The sequence below is a fragment of the Pseudophryne corroboree genome (genome assembly GCF_028390025.1).
Source record: "Pseudophryne corroboree isolate aPseCor3 chromosome 7 unlocalized genomic scaffold, aPseCor3.hap2 SUPER_7_unloc_9, whole genome shotgun sequence".
Lineage (NCBI taxonomy): Eukaryota > Metazoa > Chordata > Amphibia > Anura > Myobatrachidae > Pseudophryne > Pseudophryne corroboree.
Window position 1 is genome coordinate 78,093 of NW_026967618.1, and position 24,544 is coordinate 102,636.

Sequence of the window (24,544 nt, forward strand, 5' to 3'; positions counted from 1 at the left end):
CGGACATTGCGCATGCGCATTAGCGACTAATCGCTCCGTTGCGAGAAAAAAATACAGAGCGAACAACTCGGAATGACCCCCTATATACTATAACACTATACACTATATACTATAACACTATATACTATATACGCTATACAGAGTAGTAACAAGTGCGTATAAAATGACACAAATCTGCGCCAGGCCTATATGTAACACGTGTCTACACTCTGACACAGGATATACAGGGACAATGCAGGTGTTGGGAATCTCCATGCTTGCTGAGCTGTGATGTAAAGGAGATTTCATTCCAGCGAGCAGCTAATTGTAGTGATATAGAGAAGACTGTGGCTCCACGCATCATTACTGCAGGCAGATATATGTGACACAAAAGCCCTTCTGCACAACTAACGCAACAAGATGGTTTCTTCCCTTCCGTGCCCATATTCTGCTGCAATCCTCTCCCAGCCAGTGCAGGGATGAATGCAGCAGCTGCTGCCTCCCTCTCTCTCTCCTCGCTGTGCGTCCACCATGCAGAACATAAGACAAGCAGCCACTGAGGCCTTTTCTCGCCTGGGTAAGTGCCTCTCTCTTAAGCCAAATGCTGCCGGGAAAAGACCTTTTCAATATGTATTTAACGGTGACCATTTCCCTTTTTTTTATCTAGGTAGCCTGTTTATTGCCTTTGGTAGTTATGCAATACAGAAATACTAGTAAACCCCATTTTAGGGCGAGACACCAGTAAACCCCATTTCTATAGTCAGCCCTTTACATAAAAAAAAAAGAGACTCCATTATCGGTAGTCACAGAACTGATAAGCTATAGGCATTTCCTTCCTGCTAATATGGGGTTAAACAGCTGATGATGCAGTGCACGTTATCTGTTTTCATGCAGTGCAATTTAAATTAAGGTCTATGAATTACAAATGAATTTGCTTCTGTGCATTCTCACCATATTATTTATTTAAGCCTATGAATCAGCCGTGCTGTAACTCCGTTCCTGCTCCCACCATCTATAAATCAGCTGTGCTGTAACTCCGTTTCCGCTCCCACAGGCTATGAATCAGCCGTGCTGTAACTCCGTTCCTGCTCTCACAATCTATAAATCAGCCATGCTGTAACTCTGTTTCCACTCCCGCAGGCTATGAATCAGCCGTGCTGTAACTCCGTTCCTGCTCCCACAATCTATAAATCAGCCATGCTGTAACTCTGTTTCCACTCCCGCAGGCTATGAATCAGCCGTGCTGTAACTCCGTTCCTGCTCCCACCATCTATAAATCAGCTGTGCTGTAACTCCGTTTCCGCTCCCACAGGCTATGAATCAGCTGTGCTGTAACTCTATTCCTGCTCCTGCAGGCTATGAATCAGCCATGCTGTAACTCCGTTTCCGCTCCCACAGGCTATGAATCAGCTGTGCTGTAACTCTTTTCCTGCTCCTGCAGGCTATGAATCAGCCATGCTGTAACTCCGTTTCCGCTCCCACAGGCTATGAATCAGCTGTGCTGTAACTCTATTCCTGCTCCTGCAGGCTATGAATCAGCCGTGCTGTAACTCTGTTCCTGCTCCCATAATCTATAAATCAGCTGTGCTGTAACTCCGTTTCCACTCCCGCAGGCTATGCATCAGCTGTGCTGTAACTCCGTTCCTGCTCCTGCAGGCTATGAATCAGCAGTGTTGTAACTCCGTTCCTGCTCCCACAGGCTATGAATCAGCCGCGCTGTAACTCCGTTCCTGCTCCCGCCAAGATATGAATCAGCCATGCTGTAACTCTGTTCTTGCTCCCGCAGGCTATGAATCAGCAGTGTTGTAGCTCTGTTCCTGCTCCCACAGGCTATGAATCAGCAGTGTTGTAACTCCGTTCCTGCTCCCACAGGCTATGAATCAGCCGCGCTGTAACTCCGTTCCTGCTCCCGCCAAGATATGAATCAGCCATGCTGTAACTCTGTTCCTGCTCCCGCAGGCTATGAATCAGCAGTGTTGTAACTCCGTTCCTGCTCCCGCAGGCTATGAATCAGCCGTGCTGTAACTCCGTTCCTGCTCCCGCCTAGATATGAATCAGCCATGCTGTAACTGTTCCTGCTCCCGCAGGCTATGAATCAGCAGCGCTGTAACTCCGTTCCTGCTCCCGCCAAGATATGAATCAGCCATGCTGTAACTCTGTTCCTGCTCCCGCAGGCTATGAATCAGCAGTGTTGTAGCTCCGTTCCTGCTCCCGCAGGCTATGAATCAGCAGTGCTGTAACCCCCTTCCTGCTCCCGTAGGCTATGAATCAGGCATGCTGTAACTCCGCTCCTGCTACTGCCAAGATATGAATCAGCCATGCTGTAACTCTGTTTCCACTCCCACAGGCTATGAATCAGCCGTGCTGTAACTCCGTTCCTGCTCCCACCATCTATAAATCAGCTGTGCTGTAACTCTGTTTCCGCTCCCACAGGCTATGAATCAGCTGTGCTGTAACTCTATTCCTGCTCCCACAGGCTACGAATCAGCCATGCTATAACTCCGTTCCTGCTCCCACAATCTATAAATCAGCTGTGCTGTAACTCCGTTTCCACTCCCGCAGGCTATGAATCAGCTGTGCTGTAACTCCGTTCCTGCTCCTGCAGGCTATGAATCAGCAGTGCTGTAACTCCATTCCTGCTCCCGCAGGCTATGAATCAGCCGTTCTGTAACTCCATTCCTGCTCCCGCAGGCTATGAATCAGCCGTGCTGTAACTCCATTCCTGCCCCTGTAGGCTATGAATCAGCAGCGCTGTAACTCCACTCCTGCTCCCACCAGGATATGAATCATCCATGCTGTAACTTTTTTCCTGCCCCTGTAGGCTATGAGTCAGGCATGCTGTAACTCTGTTCCTGCCCCTGCAGGCTATGAATCAGCAGTGCTGTAACTCCGTTCCTGCTCCCGCAGGCTATGAATCAGCAGCGCTGGAACTCTGTTCCTGCTCCCACAGGCTATGAATTAGCTGTGCTATAACTCCGTTCCAGTCCCTGTAGGCTATGAATCAGCCGTGCTGTAACTCCGTTCCTGATCCCGTAGGCTATGAATCAGCAGTGCTGTAACTCCATTCCTGCTCCCTCAGGCTATGAATCAGCAGTGCTGTAACTCCATTCCTGCTCCCATAGGCTATGAATCAGCAGTGCTGAAACTCCGTTCCTGCCCCAGCAGGCTATGAATTAGCAGCCGTGCTGTAATGCCGTTCCTTCCTGCCCCTGTAGGCTATGAATCAGCAGCGCTGTAACTCCACTCCTGCTCCCACCAGGATATGAATCAGCCATGCTGTCACTTTTTTCCTGCCCCTGTAGGCTATGAATCAGCAGTGCTGTAACTCCGTTCCTGCCCCTGCAGGCTATGATCAGCAGTGCTGTAACTCCGTTCCTGCTCCCGCAGGCTATGAATCAGCAGTGCTGTAACTCCGTTCCTGTTCCCTCAGGCTATGAATCAGCAGCGCTGTAACTCCGTTCCTGCCCCTGCAGGCTATGAATCAGCAGTGCTGTAACTCCATTCCTGCTCCCGCAGGTTATGAATCAGCCGTGCTGGAACTCCATTCCTGCTCCCGCAGGCTATGAATCAACTGTGCTGTATCTCCGTTCCTGCTCCCGCAGGCTATGAATCAGCCGTTCTGTAACTCCGTTCCTGCTCCCGCAGGCTATGACTCAACAGTGCTGTATCTCCATTCCTGCTCCCTAAGGCTATGAATCAGCAGTGCTGTAACTCCATTCCTGCTCCCACAGGCTATGAATCAGCAGTGCTGAAACTCCGTTCCTGCCCGTGCAGGCTACGAATTAGCAGCCGTGCTGTAACGCCGTTCCTGCCCCTGTAGGCTATGAATCAGCAGCGCTGTAACTCCACTCCTGCTCCCACCAGGATATGAATCAGGCATGCTGTAACTCTTTTCCTGCCCCTGCAGACTATGAATCAGCAGTGCTGTAACTCCGTTCCTGCTCCCGCAGGCTATGAATCAGCAGTGCTGTAACTCCGTTCCTGCTCCCGCCAAGATATGAATCAGCCATGCTGTAACTCTGTTCCTGCTCCCGCAGGCTATGAATCAGCAGTGCTGTAACTCCGTTCCTGCTCCCGCAGGCTATGAATCAGCAGTGCTGTAACTCCGTTCCTGCTCCCGCAGACTATAAATCAGCAGCGCTGGAACTCTGTTCCTGCTACCACAGGCTATGAATTAGCTGTGCTGTAACTCCGTTCCTGCCCCTGCAGACTATGAATCAGCCGTGCTGTAACTACGTTCCTGCTCCCGCAGGCTAAGAATCAGCAGTGCTGTAACTCCATTCCTGCTCCCTCAGGCTATGAATCAGCAGTGCTGTAATGCCATTCCTGCCCCTGTAGTAGAGATGAGCGCCTGAAATTTTTCGGGTTTTGTGTTTTGGTTTTGGGTTCGGTTCCGCTGCCGTGTTTTGGGTTCGAACGCGTTTTGGCAAAACCTCACCGAATTTTTTTTGTCGGATTCGGGTGTGTTTTGGATTCGGGTGTTTTTTTCAAAAAACACTAAAAAACAGCTTAAATCATAGAATTTGGGGGTCATTTTGATCCCAAAGTATTATTAACCTCAAAAACCATAATTTACACTCATTTTCAGTCTATTCTGAATACCTCACACCTCACAATATTATTTTTAGTCCTAAAATTTGCACCGAGGTCGCTGTGTGAGTAAGATAAGCGACCCTAGTGGCCGACACAAACACCGGGCCCATCTAGGAGTGGCACTGCAGTGTCACGCAGGATGTCCCTTCCAAAAAACCCTCCCCAAACAGCACATGACGCAAAGAAAAAAAGAGGCGCAATGAGGTAGCTGTGTGAGTAAGATTAGCGACCCTAGTGGCCGACACAAACACCGGGCCCATCTAGGAGTGGCACTGCAGTGTCACGCAGGATGGCCCTTCCAAAAAACCCTCCCCAAACAGCACATGACGCAAAGAAAAAAAGAGGCGCAATGAGGTAGCTGTGTGAGTAAGATTAGCGACCCTAGTGGCCGACACAAACACCGGGCCCATCTAGGAGTGGCACTGCAGTGTCACGCAGGATGTCCCTTCCAAAAAACCCTCCCCAAACAGCACATGACGCAAAGAAAAAAAGAGGCGCAATGAGGTAGCTGACTGTGTGAGTAAGATTAGCGACCCTAGTGGCCGACACAAACACCGGGCCCATTTAGGAGTGGCACTGCAGTGTCACGCAGGATGTCCCTTCCAAAAAACCCTCCCCAATCAGCACATGATGCAAAGAAAAAGAAAAGAAAAAAGAGGTGCAAGATGGAATTGTCCTTGGGCCCTCCCACCCACCCTTATGTTGTATAAACAAAACAGGACATGCACACTTTAACCAACCCATCATTTCAGTGACAGGGTCTGCCACTCGACTGTGACTGATATGACGGGTTGGTTTGGACCCCCCCCAAAAAAGAAGCAATTAATCTCTCCTTGCACAAACTGGCTCTACAGAGGCAAGATGTCCACCTCATCATCACCCTCCGATATATCACCGTGTACATCCCCCTCCTCACAGATTATCAATTCGTCCCCACTGGAATCCACCATCTCAGCTCCCTGTGTACTTTGTGGAGGCAATTGCTGCTGGTCAATGTCTCCGCGGAGGAATTGATTATAATTCATTTTAATGAACATCATCTTCTCCACATTTTCTGGATGTAACCTCGTACGCCGATTGCTGACAAGGTGAGCGGCGGCACTAAACACTCTTTCGGAGTACACACTTGTGGGAGGGCAACTTAGGTAGAATAAAGCCAGTTTGTGCAAGGGCCTCCAAATTGCCTCTTTTTCCTGCCAGTATAAGTACGGACTGTGTGACGTGCCTACTTGGATGCGGTCACTCATATAATCCTCCACCATTCTATCAATGTTGAGAGAATCATATGCAGTGACAGTAGACGACATGTCCTTAATCGTTGTCAGGTCCTTCAGTCCGGACCAGATGTCAGCATCAGCAGTCGCTCCAGACTGCCCTGCATCACCGCCAGCGGGTGGGCTCGGAATTCTGAGCCTTTTCCTCGCACCCCCAGTTGCGGGAGAATGTGAAGGAGGAGATGTTGACAGGTCGCGTTCCGCTTGACTTGACAATTTTGTCACCAGCAGGTCTTTCAACCCCAGCAGACTTGTGTCTGCCGGAAAGAGAGATCCAAGGTAGGCTTTAAATCTAGGATCGAGCACGGTGGCCAAAATGTAGTGCTCTGATTTCAACAGATTGACCACCCGTGAATCCTTGTTAAGCGAATTAAGGGCTCCATCCACAAGTCCCACATGCCTAGCGGAATCGCTCCGTGTTAGCTCCTCCTTCAATGTCTCCAGCTTCTTCTGCAAAAGCCTGATGAGGGGAATGACCTGACTCAGGCTGGCAGTGTCTGAACTGACTTCACGTGTGGCAAGTTCAAAGGGCATCAGAACCTTGCACAACGTTGAAATCATTCTCCACTGCGCTTGAGACAGGTGCATTCCACCTACTATATCGTGCTCAATTGTATAGGCTTGAATGGCCTTTTGCTGCTCCTCCAACCTCTGAAGCATATAGAGGGTTGAATTCCACCTCGTTACCACTTCTTGCTTCAGATGATGGCAGGGCAGGTTCAGTAGTTTTTGGTGGTGCTCCAGTCTTCTGTACGTGGTGCCTGTACGCCGAAAGTGTCCCGCAATTCTTCTGGCCACCGACAGCATCTCTTGCACGCCCCTGTCGTTTTTTAAAAAATTCTGCACCACCAAATTCAAGGTATGTGCAAAACATGGGACGTGCTGGAATTTGCCCATATTTAATGCACACACAATATTGCTGGCGTTGTCCGATGCCACAAATCCACAGGAGAGTCCAATTGGGGTAAGCCATTCCGCGATGATCTTCCTCAGTTGCCGTAAGAGGTTTTCAGCTGTGTGCGTATTCTGGAAAGCGGTGATACAAAGCGTAGCCTGCCTAGGAAAGAGTTGGCGTTTGCGAGATGCTGCTACTGGTGCCGCCGCTGCTGTTCTTGCGGCGGGAGTCCATACATCTACCCAGTGGGCTGTCACAGTCATATAGTCCTGACCTTGCCCTGCTCCACTTGTCCACATGTCCGTGGTTAAGTGGACATTGGGTACAACTGCATTTTTTAGGACACTGGTGAGTCTTTTTCTGACGTCCGTGTACATTCTCGGTATCGCCTGCCTAGAGAAGTGGAACCTAGATGGTATTTGGTAACGGGGGCACACTGCCTCAATAAATTGTCTAGTTCCCTGTGAACTAACGGCGGATACCGGACGCACGTCTAACACCAACATAGTTGTCAAGGCCTCAGTTATCCGCTTTGCAGCAGGATGACTGCTGTGATATTTCATCTTCCTCGCAAAGGACTGTTGGACAGTCAATTGCTTACTGGAAGTAGTACAAGTGGGCTTACGACTTCCCCTCTGGGATGACCATCGACTCCCAGCAGCAACAACAGCAGCGCCAGCAGCAGTAGGCGTTACACGCAAGGATGCATCGGAGGAATCCCAGGCAGGAGAGGACTCGTCAGAATTGCCAGTGACATGGCCTGCAGGACTATTGGCATTCCTGGGGAAGGAGGAAATTGACACTGAGGGAGTTGGTGGGGTGGTTTGCGTGAGCTTGGTTACAAGAGGAAGGGATTTACTGGTCAGTGGACTGCTTCCGCTGTCGCCCAAAGTTTTTGAACTTGTCACTGACTTATTATGAATGCGCTGCAGGTGACGTATAAGGGAGGATGTTCCGAGGTGGTTAACGTCCTTACCCCTACTTATTACAGCTTGACAAAGGCAACACACGGCTTGACACCTGTTGTCCGCTTTTCTGTTGAAATACCTCCACACTGAAGAGCTGATTTTTTTGGTATTTTCACCTGGCATGTCAACGGCCATATTCCTCCCACGGACAACAGGTGTCTCCCCGGGTGCCTGACTTAAACAAACCACCTCACCATCAGAATCCTCCTGGTCAATTTCCTCCCCAGCGCCAGCAACACCCATATCCTCCTCATCCTGGTGTACTTCAACATCTTCATCTTCAATCTGACTATCAGGAACTGGACTGCGGGTGCTCCTTCCAGCACTTGCAGGGGGCGTGCAAATGGTGGAAGGCGCATGCTCTTCACGTCCAGTGTTGGGAAGGTCAGGCATCGCAACCGACACAATTGGACTCTCCTTGTGGATTTGGGATTTCGAAGAACGCACAGTTCTTTGCGGTGCTTTTGCCAGCTTGAGTCTTTTCAGTTTTCTAGCGAGAGGCTGAGTGCTTCCATCCTCATGTGAAGCTGAACCACTAGCCATGAACATAGGCCAGGGCCTCAGCCGTTCCTTGCCACTCCGTGTGGTAAATGGCATATTGGCAAGTTTACGCTTCTCCTCCGACAATTTTATTTTAGGTTTTGGAGTCCTTTTTTTACTGATATTTGGTGTTTTGGATTTGACATGCTCTGTACTATGACATTGGGCATCGGCCTTGGCAGACGACGTTGCTGGCATTTCATCGTCTCGGCCATGACTAGTGGCAGCAGCTTCAGCACGAGGTGGAAGTGGATCTTGATCTTTCCCTAATTTTGGAACCTCAACATTTTTGTTCTCCATATTTTAATAGGCACAACTAAAAGGCACCTCAGGTAAACAATGGAGATGGATACTAGTATACAATTATGGACTGCCTGCCGAGTGCAGACACAGAGGTAGCCACAGCCGTGAACTACCGTACTGTACTGTGTCTGCTGCTAATATAGACTGGTTGATAAAGAGATGTCTATGTAACTATGTATGTATAAAGAAGAAAGAAAAAAAAAACCACGGTTAGGTGGTATACAATTATGGACGGACTGCCTGCCGAGTGCAGACACAGAGGTAGCCACAGCCGTGAACTACCGTACTGTACTGTGTCTGCTGCTAATAATATAGACTGGTTGATAAAGAGATGTCGTAGTAGTATGTATGTATAAAGAAGAAAGAAAAAAAAACCACGGTTAGGTGGTATACAATTATGGACGGACTGCCTGCCGAGTGCAGACACAGAGGTAGCCACAGCCGTGAACTACCGTACTGTACTGTGTCTGCTGCTAATATAGACTGGTTGATAAAGAGATGTCTATGTAACTATGTATGTATAAAGAAGAAAGAAAAAAAAACCACGGTTAGGTGGTATACAATTATGGACGGACTGCCTGCCGAGTGCAGACACAGAGGTAGCCACAGCCGTGAACTACCGTACTGTACTGTGTCTGCTGCTAATATAGACTGGTTGATAAAGAGATGTCTATGTAACTATGTATGTATAAAGAAGAAAGAAAAAAAAACCACGGTTAGGTGGTATACAATTATGGACGGACTGCCTGCCGAGTGCAGACACAGAGGTAGCCACAGCCGTGAACTACCATACTGTACTGTGTCTGCTGCTAATATAGACTGGTTGATAAAGAGATGTCTATGTAACTATGTATGTATAAAGAAGAAAGAAAAAAAAACCACGGTTAGGTGGTATACAATTATGGACGGACTGCCTGCCGAGTGCAGACACAGAGGTAGCCACAGCCGTGAACTACCGTACTGTACTGTGTCTGCTGCTAATATAGACTGGTTGATAAAGAGATGTCTATGTAACTATGTATGTATAAAGAAGAAAGAAAAAAAAACCACGGTTAGGTGGTATACAATTATGGACGGACTGCCTGCCGAGTGCAGACACAGAGGTAGCCACAGCCGTGAACTACCGTACTGTACTGTGTCTGCTGCTAATATAGACTGGTTGATAAAGAGATGTCTATGTAACTATGTATGTATAAAGAAGAAAGAAAAAAAAACCACGGTTAGGTGGTATACAATTATGGACGGACTGCCTGCCGAGTGCAGACACAGAGGTAGCCACAGCCGTGAACTACCGTACTGTACTGTGTCTGCTGCTAATATAGACTGGTTGATAAAGAGATGTCTATGTAACTATGTATGTATAAAGAAGAAAGAAAAAAAAAACACGGTTAGGTGGTATACAATTATGGACGGACTGCCTGCCGAGTGCAGACACAGAGGTAGCCACAGCCGTGAACTACCGTACTGTACTGTGTCTGCTGCTAATATAGACTGGTTGATAAAGAGATGTCTATGTAACTATGTATGTATAAAGAAGAAAGAAAAAAAAACCACGGTTAGGTGGTATACAATTATGGACCGACTGCCTGCCGAGTGCAGACACAGAGGTAGCCACAGCCGTGAACTACCGTACTGTACTGTGTCTGCTGCTAATATAGACTGGTTGATAAAGAGATGTCGTAGTAGTATGTATGTATAAAGAAGAAAAAAAAACCACGGTTAGGTGGTATACAATTATGGACGGACTGTCTGCCGAGTGCAGACACAGAGGTAGCCACAGCCGTGAACTACCGTACTGTGTCTGCTGCGACTGGATGATAAATGATATAAAATATATATATATATCACTACTGCAGCCGGACAGGTATATATTATATATTATATAATGACGGACCTGCTGGACACTGTCTGTCAGCAGAATGAGTTTTATTTTTATAGAATAAAAAAAACAACAACACACAAGTGAAGTCACACGACGAGTGTTTAACTTTTTCAGGCAATCACAATATAAGTATACTACTAACTATACTGGTGGTCAGTGTGGTCAGGTCACTGGTCAGTCACACTGGCAGTGGCACTCCTGCAGCAAAAGTGTGCACTGTTTAATTTTAATATAATATTATGTACTCCTGGCTCCTGCTATAACCTATAACTGGCACTGCAGTGCTCCCCAGTCTCCCCCACAATTATAAGCTGTGTGAGCTGAGCAGTCAGACAGATATATAATATATATAGATGATGCAGCACACTGGGCTGAGCCTGAGCAGTGCACACAGATATGGTATGTGACTGAGTCACTGTGTGTATCGCTTTTTTCAGGCAGAGAACGGATATATTAAATAAACTGCACTGTCTGGTGGTCACTCACTATATAATATTATGTACTCCTGGCTCCTGCTATAACCTATAACTGGCACTGCAGTAGTGCTCCCCAGTCTCCCCCACAATTATAAGCTGTGTGAGCTGAGCAGTCAGACAGATATATAATATATATAGATGATGCAGCACACTGGGCTGAGCCTGAGCAGTGCACACAGATATGGTATGTGACTGAGTCACTGTGTGTATCGCTTTTTTCAGGCAGAGAACGGATATATTAAATAAACTGCACTGTCTGGTGGTCACTCACTATATAATATTATGTACTCCTGGCTCCTGCTATAACCTATAACTGGCACTGCAGTGCTCCCCAGTCTCCCCCACAATTATAAGCTGTGTGAGCTGAGCAGTCAGACAGATATATAATATATATAGATGATGCAGCACACTGGGCTGAGCCTGAGCAGTGCACACAGATATGGTATGTGACTGAGTCACTGTGTGTATCGCTTTTTCAGGCAGAGAACGGATATATTAAATAAACTGCACTGTCTGGTGGTCACTCACTAGTAAACTCTCTGCACTCTCTACACTTCTACAGTACTCCTCCTAGTCCTAAGCTCCAGTAAATCTCTCTCTCTTATAATCTAAATGGAGAGGACGCCAGCCACGTCCTCTCCCTATCAATCTCAATGCACGTGTGAAAATGGCGGCGACGCGCGGCTCCTTATATAGAATCCGAGTCTCGCGAGAATCCGACAGCGTCATGATGACGTTCGGGCGCGCTCGGGTTAACCGAGCAAGGCGGGAAGATCCGAGTCGCTCGGACCCGTGAAAAAAACCATGAAGTTCGGGCGGGTTCGGATTCAGAGAAACCGAACCCGCTCATCTCTACCCTGTAGGCTATGAATCAGCAGCGCTGTAACTCCACTCCTGCTCCCACCAGGATATGAATCAGGCATGCTGTAACTCTTTTCCTGCCCCTGCAGACTATGAATCAGCAGTGCTGTAACTCCGTTCCTGCTCCCGCAGGCTATGAATCAGCAGTGCTGTAACTCCGTTCCTGCTCCCGCAGGCTATGAATCAGCAGCGCTGGAACTCTGTTCCTGCTCCCGCCAAGATATGAATCAGCCATGCTGTAACTCTGTTCCTGCTCCCGCAGGCTATGAATCAGCAGTGCTGTAACTCCGTTCCTGCTCCCGCAGGCTATGAATCAGCAGTGCTGTAACTCCGTTCCTGCTCCCGCAGACTATGAATCAGCAGCGCTGGAACTCTGTTCCTGCTACCACAGGCTATGAATTAGCTGTGCTGTAACTCCGTTCCTGCCCCTGCAGACTATGAATCAGCCGTGCTGTAACTACGTTCCTGCTCCCGCAGGCTAAGAATCAGCAGTGCTGTAACTCCATTCCTGCTCCCTCAGGCTATAAATCAGCAGTGCTGTAATGCCATTCCTGCCCCTGTAGGCTATGAATCAGCAGCGCTGTAACTCCACTCCTGCTCCCGCCAGGATATGAATCAGGCATGCTGTAACTCTTTTCCTGCCCCTGTAGGCTATGAATCAGCAGTGCTGTAACTCCGTTCCTGCTCCCGCCAGGATATGAATCAGCAGCACTGTCACTCTGTTCCTGCTCATGCAGGCTATGAATCAGCTGAGCTGTAACGTAATGAACCCCGCCTCCTCCCGCATACGATGCATCGGGTCAGCAGGCCTGGAGACGGGGGGAACTAAGGGGACACATGTGCCGCTGCAGGGGCAGTAGATGTTGCATTTCCCAGCAGCATCCACTACCGGAACCCACATGTAAATAAGACTGATGGGATGAGGGGGGTGAAGGAGGGAGGAGTTGTCTATGGAGTGGCGGCGAGCGCACCCACAAGTATTGTAAAAGAAAGTTATGATAAAGGACACTACAAAGCAATAGCTGCCCATATGTCCATCCACACAGCCCACCCTGTACAGCAGGACTGTGCCAACCATGGTGGAACAGAGAGGTCATGGAAGATGTGTTTGGGGGCACTATGTGTCACATAATGTATTTGGGGGGCACTGTGTGACATGTAATGTATTTGGGGGGCACTGTGTGGCATATAATGTGTTTGGGGGCACTGTGTGGCATATAATGTGTTTGGGGACACTATGTGTCACATAATGTATTTGGGGGGCGCTGTGTGACATATAATGTGTTTGGGGGCACTGTGTGGCATATAATGTGTTTGGGGGCACTGTGTGGCATATAATGTGTTTGGGGGCACTGTGTGGCATATAATGTGTTTGGGGGCACTGTGTGGCATATAATGTGTTTGGGGGCACTGTGTGGCATATAATGTGTTTGGGGGGCACTGTGTGACATGTAATGTGTTTGGGGGGCGCTGTGTGGCATATAATGTGTTTGGGGGCACTGTGTGGCATATAATGTGTTTGGGGGCACTGTGTGGCATATAATGTGTTTTTGGGGCACTGTGTGGCATATAATGTGTTTGGGGGCACTGTGTGGCATGTAATGTGTTAGGGGCACTGTGTGGCATGTAATGTGTTTGGGGGGCGCTGTGTGGCATGTAATGTGTTTTGGGGGCGCTGTGTGGCATGTAATGTGTTTGGGGGTTGCTGTGTGGCATGTGTTTGGGGGGCACTATGAGTCACATAATGTGTTTGGGGGGCACTATGTGTCATATAATGTGTTTGGGGGGCACTATGTGTCACATGATGTGTTTGGGGGTACTATGTGTCACATAATGTGTTTGGGGGCACTATGTGTCACATAATGTGTTTGGGGGCACTATGTGTCACATAATGTGTTTGGGGGCACTATGTGTCACATAATGTGTTTGAGGGCACTATGTGTCACATAATGTGTTTGGGGGGCACTATGTGTCACATAGTGTGTTTGGGGGGCACTATGTGTCACATAATGTGTTTGGGGGGCACTATGTGTCACATAATGTGTTTGGGGGCACTATGTGTCACATAATGTGTTTGGGGGCACTATGTGTCACATAATGTGGTGGGGCAATGTGTTTGGGGGTACTATGTGTCACATAATGTGTTTGGAGGGTACTATGTGTCACAAAATGTGGTGGGGCACTGTGTGGCATGTAATGTGTTTGGGGCACTCTGTGGCATATAATGTGTTTGGGGCACTGTGTGGCATATAATGTGTTTGGAGGGTACTATGTGTCACATAATGTGGTGGGGCACTGTGTGGCATGTAATGTGTTTGGGGGCACTGTGTGGCATATAATGTGTTTGGGGGCACTGTGTGGCATGTAATGTGTTTGGAGGGTACTATGTGTCACAAAATGTAGTGGGGCACTGTGTGGCATGTAATGTGTTTGGGGGCACTGTGTGGCATATAATGTGTTTGGGGGCACTGTGTGGCATATAATGTGTTTGGGGGCACTGTGTGGCATGTAATGTGTTAGGGGGCACTGTGTGGTATATAATGTGTTTGGGGGACACTGTGTGACATGTAATGTGTTAGGGGGGCACTGTGTGGCATATAATGTGTTTGGGGGCACTGTGTGGCATATAATGTGTTAGGGGGCACTGTGTGGCATATAATGTGTTTGGGGGCACTGTGTGGCATGTAATGTGTTAGGGGGACACTGTGTGGCATATAATGTGTTAGGGGGCACTGTGTGGCATATAATGTGTTTGGGGGCACTGTGTGGCATGTAATGTGTTAGGGGGGCACTGTGTGGCATGTAATGTGTTTGGGGGCACTGTGTGGCATATAATGTGTTTGGGGGCACTGTGTGGCATGTAATGTGTTAGGGGGCACTGTGTGGTATATAATGTGTTTGGGGGACACTGTGTGACATGTAATGTGTTAGGGGGGCACTGTGTGGCATATAATGTGTTTTTGGGGCACTGTGTGGCATGTAAAGTGGGGGGCACTGTGTGGCATATAATGTGTTTGGGGGCACTGTGTGGCATGTAATGTGTTAGCGGGCACTGTGTGGCATATAATGTGTTTTGGGGGCACTGTGTGACATGTAATGTGTTAGGGAGGCACTGTGTGGCATATAATGTGTTTTTGGGGCACTGTGTGGCATGTAATGTGTTAGGGGGCACTGTGTGGCATGTAATGTGTTAGGGGGCACTGTGTGGCATATAATGTGTTTGGGGGCACTGTGTGACATGTAATGTGTTAGGGAGGCACTGTGTGGCATATAATGTGTTTTGGGGGCACTGTGTGGCATATAATGTGTTAGGGAGGCACTGTGTGGCATATAATGTGTTTTTGGGGCACTGTGTGGCATGTAATGTGTTAGGGAGGCACTGTGTGGCATGTAATGTGTTAGGGAGGCACTGTGTGGCATATAATGTGTTTTTGGGGCACTGTGTGGCATGTAATGTGTTAGGGGGGCACTGTGTGGCATATAATGTGTTTTTGGGGCACTGTGTGGCATGTAATGTGTTAGGGCGGCACTGTCTGGCATGTAATGTGTTAGGGGGCACTGTGTGGCATGTAATGTGTTTGGGGGCACTGTGTGGCATGTAATGTGTTAGGGGGCACTGTGTGGCATGTAATGTGTTAGGGGGCACTGTGTGGCATGTAATGAGTTTGGGGGCACTGTGTGGCATGTAATGTGTTAGGGCGGCACTGTGTGGCATGTAATGTGTTAGGGGGCACTGTGTGGCATGTAATGTGTTTGGGGGCACTGTGTGGCATGTAATGTGTTAGGGGGCACTGTGTGGCATGTAATGTGTTAGGGCGGCACTGTGTGGCATGTAATGTGTTAGGGGGCACTGTGTGGCATGTAATGTGTTTGGGGCACTGTGTGGCATGTAATGTGTTAGGGGGCACTGTGTGGCATATAATGTGTTTGGGGGCACTGTGTGGCATGTAATGTGTTAGGGGGCACTGTGTGGCATATAATGTGTTTGGGGGCACTGTGTGGCATGTAATGTGTTAGGGGGCACTGTGTGGCATATAATGTGTTTGGGGGCACTGTGTGGCATATACTGTAATTGACACACTGATTGCATGTGTTCCAGTGTGAATAATATAAGTGTGTTATATTTGGTGCTGGTCACATGTATGTACCAGGAAGGGCTGTGTGTACGGGGCCCCAGACGTCTGTTTTCTGCAGGATACAGCGTTCCTCTGAGGACAAATGTATCATCCAGCAATTGTTCAGCCGGGTTCAGTATGATTTACCGGCAATGGCTTCCCAGCCACCAGTATGCCGGCGGGTGTGGATCATAGGGTCGACCACACTTAGGTCGACAGTAACTAAGTCAACACCCAAATAGGTCGACGCAAGCATTAGGTCGACATGACAAAAGGTCGACATGAGTTTTCCCCATATATTTTTGTGTCGTTTCCTTTGTAGAGTGACCGGAACCACAGCGCACCGTTACTATTCCCAATCAAAGTCCGCGTGGATCGTAAAGTAGGAAAAAGTTAAAAAAATGAAAAAATTGTAAAAAAACTCATATCGACCTTTAGTCATGTCAACCTAGTACATGTTGACCAAGAAACCATGTCGACCTAATGACTGTCGACCTAAGTGTGGTCGCCCTAGAGACCAGATACCAAGCCGACAGTGGGACAAGTGCAAAGAGTGTCCTCGGGGCTCGTGGACACCCACAAGTGGGAATAGTCCTGTTGCGCCGGTATTCCGGCTGCCGGCATTGGCAGCTGTCGGGATTCCGGCATCGGCATCCTGAACGCAGGGATCCTGACAGCCGGCAAATTAAACATATACCAGCCAGCAGTCAGAGACAGCCCTAGGCATAGGCAAACTAGGCAAATGCCTAGGGCATGTGGAATTCCTAGGGGTACAAGTAGCTTCTGCTGATTACAATGATATGCAGCATGCCTATACTCTGTGTGTGACTGCGGCTGTATCTGCATACGAAATGCATTACTAAGGAGCGGCATTATGTGTATAAGGTATACTACTAGCATAATGTATAGAAAGGACACTACTGTGTGGTCTACTGTAAATAAAGAGCAATATGTTGTGGTGTAATGTGAATAAAGAGCAATACAGTATGTTGTGTAATGTGAATAAAGAGCAATCTGATGTGGTGTAATGTGAATAAAGAGCAATATGCTGTGGTGTAATGTGTATAAAGAGCAATATGATGTGGTGTAATGTGAATAAGGGGCAATATGATGTGGTGTAATGTGTATAAAGAGCAATATGATGTGGTGTAATGTGTATAAAGAGCAATATGGTGTGGTGTAATGTGAATAAGGAGCAATATGGTGTGGTGTAATGTGTATAAAGAGCAATATTATGTGGTATAATGAGAATAAAGAGCAATATGGTGTGGTGTAATGTGAATAAAGAGCAATCTGATGTGGTGTAATGTGTATAAAGAGCAATCTGATGTGGTGTAATGTGAATAAGGAGCAATATGGTGTGGTGTAATGTGTATAAAGAGCAATATGATGTGATGTAATGTGAATAAAGAGCAATATGGTGTGGTGTAATGTGAATAAAGAGCAATATGGTGTGGTGTAATGTGAATAAAGAGCAATATGGTGTGGTGTAATGTGAATAAAGAGCAATATGGTGTGGTGTAATGAGAATAAAGAGCAATATGGTGTGGTGTAATGTGAACAAGGAGCAATATGGTGTGGTGTAATGTGAATAAAGAGCAATATGGTGTGGTGTAATGTGAATAAGGAGCAATATGATGTGGTGTAATGTGTATAAAGAGCAATATGGTGTGGTGTAATGTGAATAAGGAGCAATATGGTGTGGTGTAATGTGAATAAAGAGCAATATGGTGTGGTGTAATGTGTATAAAGAGCAATATGATGTGATGTAATGTGAATAAAGAGCAATATGGTGTGGTGTAATGTGAATAAGGAGCAATATGGTGTGGTGTAATGTGAATAAAGAGCAATCTGATGTGGTGTAATGTGAATAAAGAGCAATATGGTGTGGTGTAATGTGAATAAAGAGCAATATGGTGTGATGTAATGTGAATAAAGAGCAATATGGTGTGGTATAATGAGAATAAAGAGCAATATGGTGTGGTGTAATGAGAATAAAGAGCAATATGGTGTGGTGTAATGTGAATAAGGAGGAATATGGTGTGGTGTAATGAGAATAAAGAGCAATATGGTGTGGTGTAATAATAATAAAGAGCAATATGGTGTGGTGTAATGTGTATAAAGAGCAATATGGTGTGGTGTAATGTGTATAAAGAGCAATATGGTGTGGTGTAATGTGTATAAAGAGCAATATGGTGTGGTGTAATGTGTATAAAGAGCAATATGATGTGATGTAATGTGTATAAAGAGCAATATGGTGTGGTGTAATGAGAATAAGGAGCAATATGGTGTGGTGTAATGAGAATAAAGAGCAATATGATGTGATGTAATGTGAATAAAGAGCAATATGGTGTGGTGTAATGTGAATAAGGAGCAATATGGTGTGGTGTAATGTGAATAAGGAGCAATCTGATGTGGTGTAATGTGAATAAAGAGCAATATGGTGTGGTGTAATGAGAATAAAGAGCAATATGGTGTGGTGTAATGTGAATAAGGAGCAATATGGTGTGGTGTAATGTGAATAAGGAGCAATATGGTGTGGTGTAATGTGAATAAGGAGCAATATGGTGAGGTGTAATGTGAATAAAGAGCAATATGGTGTGGTGTAATGTGTATAAAGAGCAATATTATGTCGTGTAATGTGAATAAAGAGCAATATGGTGTGGTGTAATGTGAATAAGGAGCAATATGGTGTGATGTAATGTGAATAAAGAGCAATATGGTGTGGTGTAATGTGAATAAAGAGCAATATGGTGTGGTGTAATGTGAATAAGGAGCAATATGGTGTGGTGTAATGTGAATAAAGAGCAATATGGTGTGGTGTAATGTGAATAAGGAGCAATATGATGTGGTGTAATGTGTATAAAGAGCAATATGGTGTGGTGTAATGTGAATAAGGAGCAATATGGTGTGGTGTAATGTGAATAAAGAGCAATATGGTGTGGTGTAATGTGAATAAAGAGCAATATGGTGTGGTGTAATGTGTATAAAGAGCAATATGGTGTGGTGTAATGTGAATAAGGAGCAATATGGTGTGGTGTAATGAGAATAAAGAGCAATATGGTGTGGTGTAATGTGAATAAAGAGCAATATGGTGTGGTGTAATGTGAATAAAGAGCAATATGGTGTGGTGTAATGAGAATAAAGAGCAATATGGTGTGGTGTAATGTGAATAAGGAGCAATATGGTGTGGTGTAATGTGAATAAAGAGCAATATGGTGTGGTGTAATGTGAATAAGGAGCAATATGATGTGTAATGTGAATAAGGAGCAATATGGTGTGGTGTAATGTGAATAAGGAGCAATATGGTGTGGTGTAATGTGAATAAGGAGCAATATGGTGTGGTGTAATGTGAATAAAGAGCAATATGGTGTGGTGTAATGTGTATAAAGAGCAATATGATGTGATGTAATGTGAATAAAGAGCAATATGGTGTGGTGTAATGTGAATAAGGAGCAATATGGTGTGGTGTAATGAGAATAAAGAGCAATATGGTGTGGTGTAATGTGAATAAAGAGCAATATGGTGTGGTGTAATGTAAATAAGGAGCAATATGGTGTGGTGTAATGTGAATAAAGAGCAATATGGTGTGGTGTAATGTGAATAAGGAGCAATATGATGTGATGTAATGTGAATAAAGAGCAATATGGTGTGGTGTAATGTGAATAAGGAGCAATATGGTGTGGTGTAATGAGAATAAAGAGCAATATGGTGTGGTGTAATGTGAATAAAGAGCAATCTGATGTGGTGTAATGTGAATAAAGAGCAATATGGTGTGGTGTAATGTGAATAAAGAGCAATATGGTGTGTTGTAATGAGAATAAGGAGCAATATGGTGTGGTGTAATGTGAATAAAGAGCAATCTGATGTGGTGTAATGTGAATAAAGAGCAATATGGTGTGATGTAATGTGAATAAAGAGCAATATGGTGTGGTGTAATGAGAATAAAGAGCAATATGGTGTGGTGTAATGAGAATAAAGAGCAATATGGTGTGGTGTAATGTGAATAAGGAGCAATATGGTGTGGTGTAATGAGAATAAAGAGCAATATGGTGTGGTGTAATGAGAATAAAGAGCAATATGGTGTGGTGTAATGTGAATAAGGAGCAATATGGTGTGGTGTAATGTGAATAAAGAGCAATATGGTGTGGTGTAATGTGAATACGGAGCAATATGGTGTGGTGTAATGTGTATAAAGAGCAATATGATGTGATGTAATGTGAATAAAGAGCAATATGGTGTGGTGTAATGTGAATAAGGAGCAATATGGTGTGGTGTAATGTGAATAAGGAGCAATCTGATGTGGTGTAATGTGAATAAAGAGCAATATGGTGTGGTGTAATGAGAATAAAGAGCAATATGGTGTGGTGTAATGTGAATAAGGAGCAATATGGTGTGGTGTAATGTGTATAAAGAGCAATATGATGTGATGTAATGTGAATAAAGAGCAATATGGTGTGGTGTAATGTGAATAAAGAGCAATATGGTGTGGTGTAATGTGAATAAAGAGCAATATGGTGTGGTGTAATGTGAATAAAGAGCAATATGGTGTGGTGTAATGAGAATAAAGAGCAATATGGTGTGGTGTAATGTGAACAAGGAGCAATATGGTGTGGTGTAATGTGAATAAAGAGCAATATGGTGTGGTGTAATGTGAATAAAGAGCAATATGATGTGGTGTAATGTGTATAAAGAGCAATATGGTGTGGTGTAATGTGAATAAGGAGCAATATGGTGTGGTGTAATGTGAATAAAGAGCAATATGGTGTGGTGTAATGTGTATAAAGAGCAATATGATGTGATGTAATGTGAATAAAGAGCAATATGGTGTGGTGTAATGTGAATAAGGAGCAATATGGTGTGGTGTAATGTGAATAAAGAGCAATCTGATGTGGTGTAATGTGAATAAAGAGCAATATGGTGTGGTGTAATGTGAATAAAGAGCAATATGGTGTGATGTAATGTGAATAAAGAGCAATATGGTGTGGTATAATGAGAATAAAGAGCAATATGGTGTGGTGTAATGAGAATAAAGAGCAATATGGTGTGGTGTAATGTGAATAAGGAGGAATATGGTGTGGTGTAATGAGAATAAAGAGCAATATGGTGTGGTGTAATAATAATAAAGAGCAATATGGTGTGGTGTAATGTGTATAAAGAGCAATATGGTGTGGTGTAATGTGTATAAAGAGCAATATGGTGTGGTGTAATGTGTATAAAGAGCAATATGGTGTGGTGTAATGTGTATAAAGAGCAATATGGTGTGGTGTAATGTGTATAAAGAGCAATATGATGTGATGTAATGTGTATAAAGAGCAATATGGTGTGGTGTAATGAGAATAAGGAGCAATATGGTGTGGTGTAATGAGAATAAAGAGCAATATGATGTGATGTAATGTGAATAAAGAGCAATATGGTGTGGTGTAATGTGAATAAGGAGCAATATGGTGTGGTGTAATGTGAATAAGGAGCAATCTGATGTGGTGTAATGTGAATAAAGAGCAATATGGTGTGGTGTAATGAGAATAAAGAGCAATATGGTGTGGTGTAATGTGAATAAGGAGCAATATGGTGTGGTGTAATGTGAATAAGGAGCAATATGGTGTGGTGTAATGTGAATAAGGAGCAATATGGTGTGGTGTAATGTGAATAAAGACCAATATGGTGTGGTGTAATGTGTATAAAGAGCAATATGATGTCGTGTAATGTGAATAAAGAGCAATATGGTGTGGTGTAATGTGAATAAAGAGCAATATGGTGTGGTGTAATGTGTATAAAGAGCAATATGGTGTGGTGTAATGTGAATAAGGAGCAATATGGTGTGGTGTAATGAGAATAAAGAGCAATATGGTGTGGTGTAATGTGAATAAAGAGCAATATGGTGTGGTGTAATGTGAATAAAGAGCAATATGGTGTGGTGTAATGAGAATAAAGAGCAATATGGTGTGGTGTAATGTGAATAAGGAGCAATATGGTGTGGTGTAATGTGAATAAAGAGCAATATGGTGTGGTGTAATGTGAATAAGGAGCAATATGATGTGTAATGTGAATAAGGAGCAATATGGTGTGGTGTAATGTGAATAAGGAGCAATATGGTGTGGTGTAATGTGAATAAGGAGCAATATGGTGTGGTGTAATGTGAATAAAGAGCAATATGGTGTGGTGTAATGTGTATAAAGAGCAATATGATGTGATGTAATGTGAATAAAGAGCAATATGGTGTGGTGTAATGTGAATAAGGAGCAATATGGTGTGGTGTAATGAGAATAAAGAGCAATATGGTGTGGTGTAATGTGAATAAAGAGCAATATGGTGTGGTGTAATGTAAATTAGGAGCAATATGGTGTGGTGTAATGTGAATAAAGAGCAATATGATGTGGTGTAATGTGAATAAGGAGCAATATGATTTGATGTAATGTGAATAAAGAGCAATATGGTGTGGTGTAATGTGAATAAGGAGCAATATGGTGTGGTGTAATGAGAATAAAGAGCAATATGGTGTGGTGTAATGTGAATAAAGAGCAATCTGATGTGGTGTAATGTGAATAAAGAGCAATATGGTGTGGTGTAATGTGAATAAAGAGCAATATGGTGTGTTGTAATGAGAATAAGGAGCAATATGGTGTGGTGTAATGTGAATAAAGAGCAATCTGATGTGGTGTAATGTGAATAAAGAGCAATATGGTGTGATGTAATGTGAATAAAGAGCAATATGGTGTGGTGTAATGAGAATAAAGAGCAATATGGTGTGGTGTAATGAGAATAAAGAGCAATATGGTGTGGTGTAATGTGAATAAGGAGCAATATGGTGTGGTGTAATGAGAATAAAGAGCAATATGGTGTGGTGTAATGAGAATAAAGAGCAATATGGTGTGGTGTAATGTGAATAAGGAGCAATATGGTGTGGTGTAATGTGAATAAAGAGCAATATGGTGTGGTGTAATGTGAATACGGAGCAATATGGTGTGGTGTAATGTGTATAAAGAGCAATATGATGTGATGTAATGTGTATAAAGAGCAATATGATGTGATGTAATGTGAATAAAGAGCAATATGGTGTGGTGTAATGTGAATAAGGAGCAATATGGTGTGGTGTAATGTGAATAAGGAGCAATCTGATGTGGTGTAATGTGAATAAAGAGCAATATGGTGTGGTGTAATGAGAATAAAGAGCAATATGGTGTGGTGTAATGTGAATAAGGAGCAATATGGTGTGGTGTAATGTGAATAAGGAGCAATATGGTGTGGTGTGATGTGTATAAAGAGCAATATGATGTGATGTAATGTGTATAAAGAGCAATATGGTGTGGTGTAATGTGAATAAGGAGCAATATGATGTGATGTAATGTGAATAAAGAGCAATATGGTGTGGTGTAATGTGAATAAGGAGCAATATGGTGTGGTATGTGAATAAAGAGCAATATGGTGAGGTGTAATGTGAATAAGGAGCAATATGATGTGATGTAATGAGAATAAAGAGCAATATGGTGTGGTGTAATGTAAATAAGGAGCAATATGGTGTGATGTTAATGTGAATAAAGAGCAATATGGTGTGGTGTAATGTGTATAAAGAGCAATATGATGTGGTGTAATGTGAATAAAGAGCAATATGGTGTGGTGTAATGTGAATAAAGAGCAATATGGTGTGGTGTAATGTGTATAAAGAGCAATATGATGTGATGTAATGTGAATAAAGAGCAATATGGTGTGATGTAATGTGAATAAAGAGCAATATGATGTGGTGTAATGTGAATAAGGGGCAATATGATGTGATGTAATGTGAATAAGGAGCAATATGATGTGGTGTAATGTGTATAAAGAGCAATCTGATGTGGTGTAATGTGAATAAAGAGCAATCTGATGTGGTGTAATGTGTATAAAGAGCAATATGCTGTGGTGTAATGTGAATAAAGAGCAATATGGTGTGGTGTAATGTGAATAAGGGGCAATATGATGTGATGTAATGTGAATAAGGAGCAATATGATGTGGTGTAATGTGTATAAAGAGCAATCTGATGTAGTGTAATGTGAATAAAGAGCAATCTGATGTGGTGTAATGTGAATAAGGAGCAATATGATGTGGTGTAATGTGAATAAAGAGCAATATGCTGTGATGTAATGTGAATAAGGAGCAATATGGTGTGGTGTAATGTGTATAAAGAGCAATATGGTGTGGTGTAATGTGAATAAGGAGCAATATGATGTGGTGTAATGTGAATAAAGAGCAATCTGATGTGGTGTAATGTGTATAAAGAGCAATATGGTGTGGTGTAATGTGAATAAGGAGCAATATGATGTGGTGTAATGTGAATAAAGAGCAATATGGTGTGGTGTAATGTGAATAAGGAGCAATATGGTGTGGTGTAATGTGAATAAGGAGTAATATGGTGTGATGTAATGTGAATAAAGAGCAATATAGTGTGGTGTAATGTGAATAAAGAGCAATATGGTGTGGTGTAATGTGAATAAAGATCAATATGGTGTGGTGTAATGAGAATAAAGAGCAATATGATGTGGTGTAATGTGAATAAAGAGCAATATGGTGTGGTGTAATGTGAATAAAGAGCTATATGGTGTGGTGTAATGTGAATAAGGAGCAATATGGTGTGGTGTAATGTGAATAAAGAGCAATATGATGTGGTGTAATGTGAATAAAGA

At 44.3% G+C, this 24,544-nt stretch overlaps 1 protein-coding gene across 1 annotated transcript in view; it reads left to right on the forward strand.

Moving 5' to 3' along the window:
• Positions 1-298: 298 nt before the first annotated feature.
• Positions 299-24,544, forward strand: part of CDK15 (cyclin dependent kinase 15) — a gene marked incomplete at its 3' end in the record, with an annotated part of 538,867 nt that continues 514,621 nt past the window's right edge. Inside the window, exon 1 of the mRNA XM_063950471.1 lies at positions 299-556. Coding sequence (XP_063806541.1) covers positions 463-556 — 94 coding nt within the window. The remainder of the gene's footprint in view (positions 557-24,544) is intronic.